Source organism: Gavialis gangeticus, unplaced genomic scaffold, assembly GCF_001723915.1.
Source record: "Gavialis gangeticus isolate Ggan-Ray unplaced genomic scaffold, GavGan_comp1, whole genome shotgun sequence".
NCBI lineage: Eukaryota > Metazoa > Chordata > Crocodylia > Gavialidae > Gavialis > Gavialis gangeticus.
This window is the reverse complement of record NW_017728998.1, coordinates 2244318-2245790: the sequence shown is the minus strand read 5'-3', so window position 1 is coordinate 2245790 and position 1473 is coordinate 2244318. Positions and strand designations below refer to the sequence as shown.

The following is a 1473-nucleotide window of genomic DNA, read 5'->3' as shown; positions in this document are numbered from 1 at the left end:
GCTCGGCCAACTCCTGCACCCGCCTCGCCTCGCAGCTCACAAGTACGTCCCGCGCGCCATCCTGGTGGACCTGGAGCCCGGCACCATGGACAGCGTCCGCTCGGGGGCCTTCGGCCACCTCTTCAGACCCGACAACTTCATCTTCGGTATCCGCACGGCCCCCGCCCCCGGCGCCGCCAGGACAGCCTGTGCTGGCTCTGCCCCAGCGCCCGCCCGGCCCCCGGGAGCCGCGCTGGGGCCCGGGGCGGAGGGTCACGGCTGTGCTTCCCCCCACAGGGCAGAGCGGCGCTGGGAACAACTGGGCCAAGGGCCACTACACGGAGGGCGCCGAGCTGGTGGACTCGGTCCTGGACGTGGTGCGCAAGGAGTGCGAGAACTGTGACTGCCTGCAGGGCTTCCAGCTGACCCACTCGCTGGGCGGCGGCACGGGCTCGGGCATGGGCACCCTGCTCATCAGCAAGGTGCGGGAGGAGTACCCCGACCGCATCATGAACACCTTCAGCGTGGTGCCCTCGCCCAAGGTGTCGGACACGGTGGTGGAGCCCTACAACGCCACGCTCTCCATCCACCAGCTGGTGGAGAACACGGACGAGACCTACTGCATCGACAACGAGGCGCTGTACGACATCTGCTTCCGCACGCTCAAGCTGGCCACCCCCACCTACGGCGACCTCAACCACCTGGTGTCGGCCACCATGAGCGGCGTCACCACGTCCCTGCGCTTCCCCGGGCAGCTCAACGCCGACCTGCGCAAGCTGGCCGTCAACATGGTGCCCTTCCCCCGGCTCCACTTCTTCATGCCCGGCTTCGCCCCGCTCACGGCCCGCGGGAGCCAGCAGTACCGCGCCCTCACGGTGCCCGAGCTCACCCAGCAGATGTTCGACGCCAAGAACATGATGGCGGCCTGCGACCCGCGGCACGGGCGCTACCTCACCGTGGCCACCGTCTTCCGCGGCCGCATGTCCATGAAGGAGGTGGACGAGCAGATGCTGGCCATCCAGAGCAAGAACAGCAGCTACTTTGTGGAGTGGATCCCCAACAACGTCAAGGTGGCCGTGTGCGACATCCCGCCCCGGGGGCTCAAGATGTCCTCCACCTTCATCGGCAACAGCACGGCCATCCAGGAGCTCTTCAAGCGCATCTCGGAGCAGTTCACGGCCATGTTCCGCCGCAAGGCCTTCCTGCACTGGTACACGGGCGAGGGCATGGACGAGATGGAGTTCACGGAGGCCGAGAGCAACATGAACGACCTGGTCTCCGAGTACCAGCAGTACCAGGACGCCACGGCCGAGGAGGAGGGCGAGATGTACGAGGACGACGAGGAGGAGTCCGAAGCCCAGGCCGCCAAGTGAGGCCCAGGCCCAGCCCGCCGCCGTCCACACGCTACGATTAAGGGTTCCAAAAGCAAAGTCGCCCCCGTCTACCGCCCCTCGCCCCTGTATGAGCTAGCGCAGACCCCCGCCCCGGCCCCAC

The 1473-nt window shown here is 67.6% G+C and overlaps 1 protein-coding gene across 1 annotated transcript; it reads left to right on the top strand.

The window, feature by feature from the left end:
* The first annotated feature begins 32 nt into the window (after positions 1-32).
* TUBB3 (tubulin beta 3 class III) lies at positions 33-1458 on the top strand. The gene is made up of 2 exons (XM_019505368.1): positions 33-146; positions 277-1458. Exons 1-2 carry the CDS (start codon positions 86-88, stop codon positions 1350-1352), a joined length of 1137 nt encoding a protein of 378 aa, XP_019360913.1. The 5' UTR covers positions 33-85; the 3' UTR covers positions 1353-1458.
* The last annotated feature ends 15 nt before the right edge of the window (positions 1459-1473 follow it).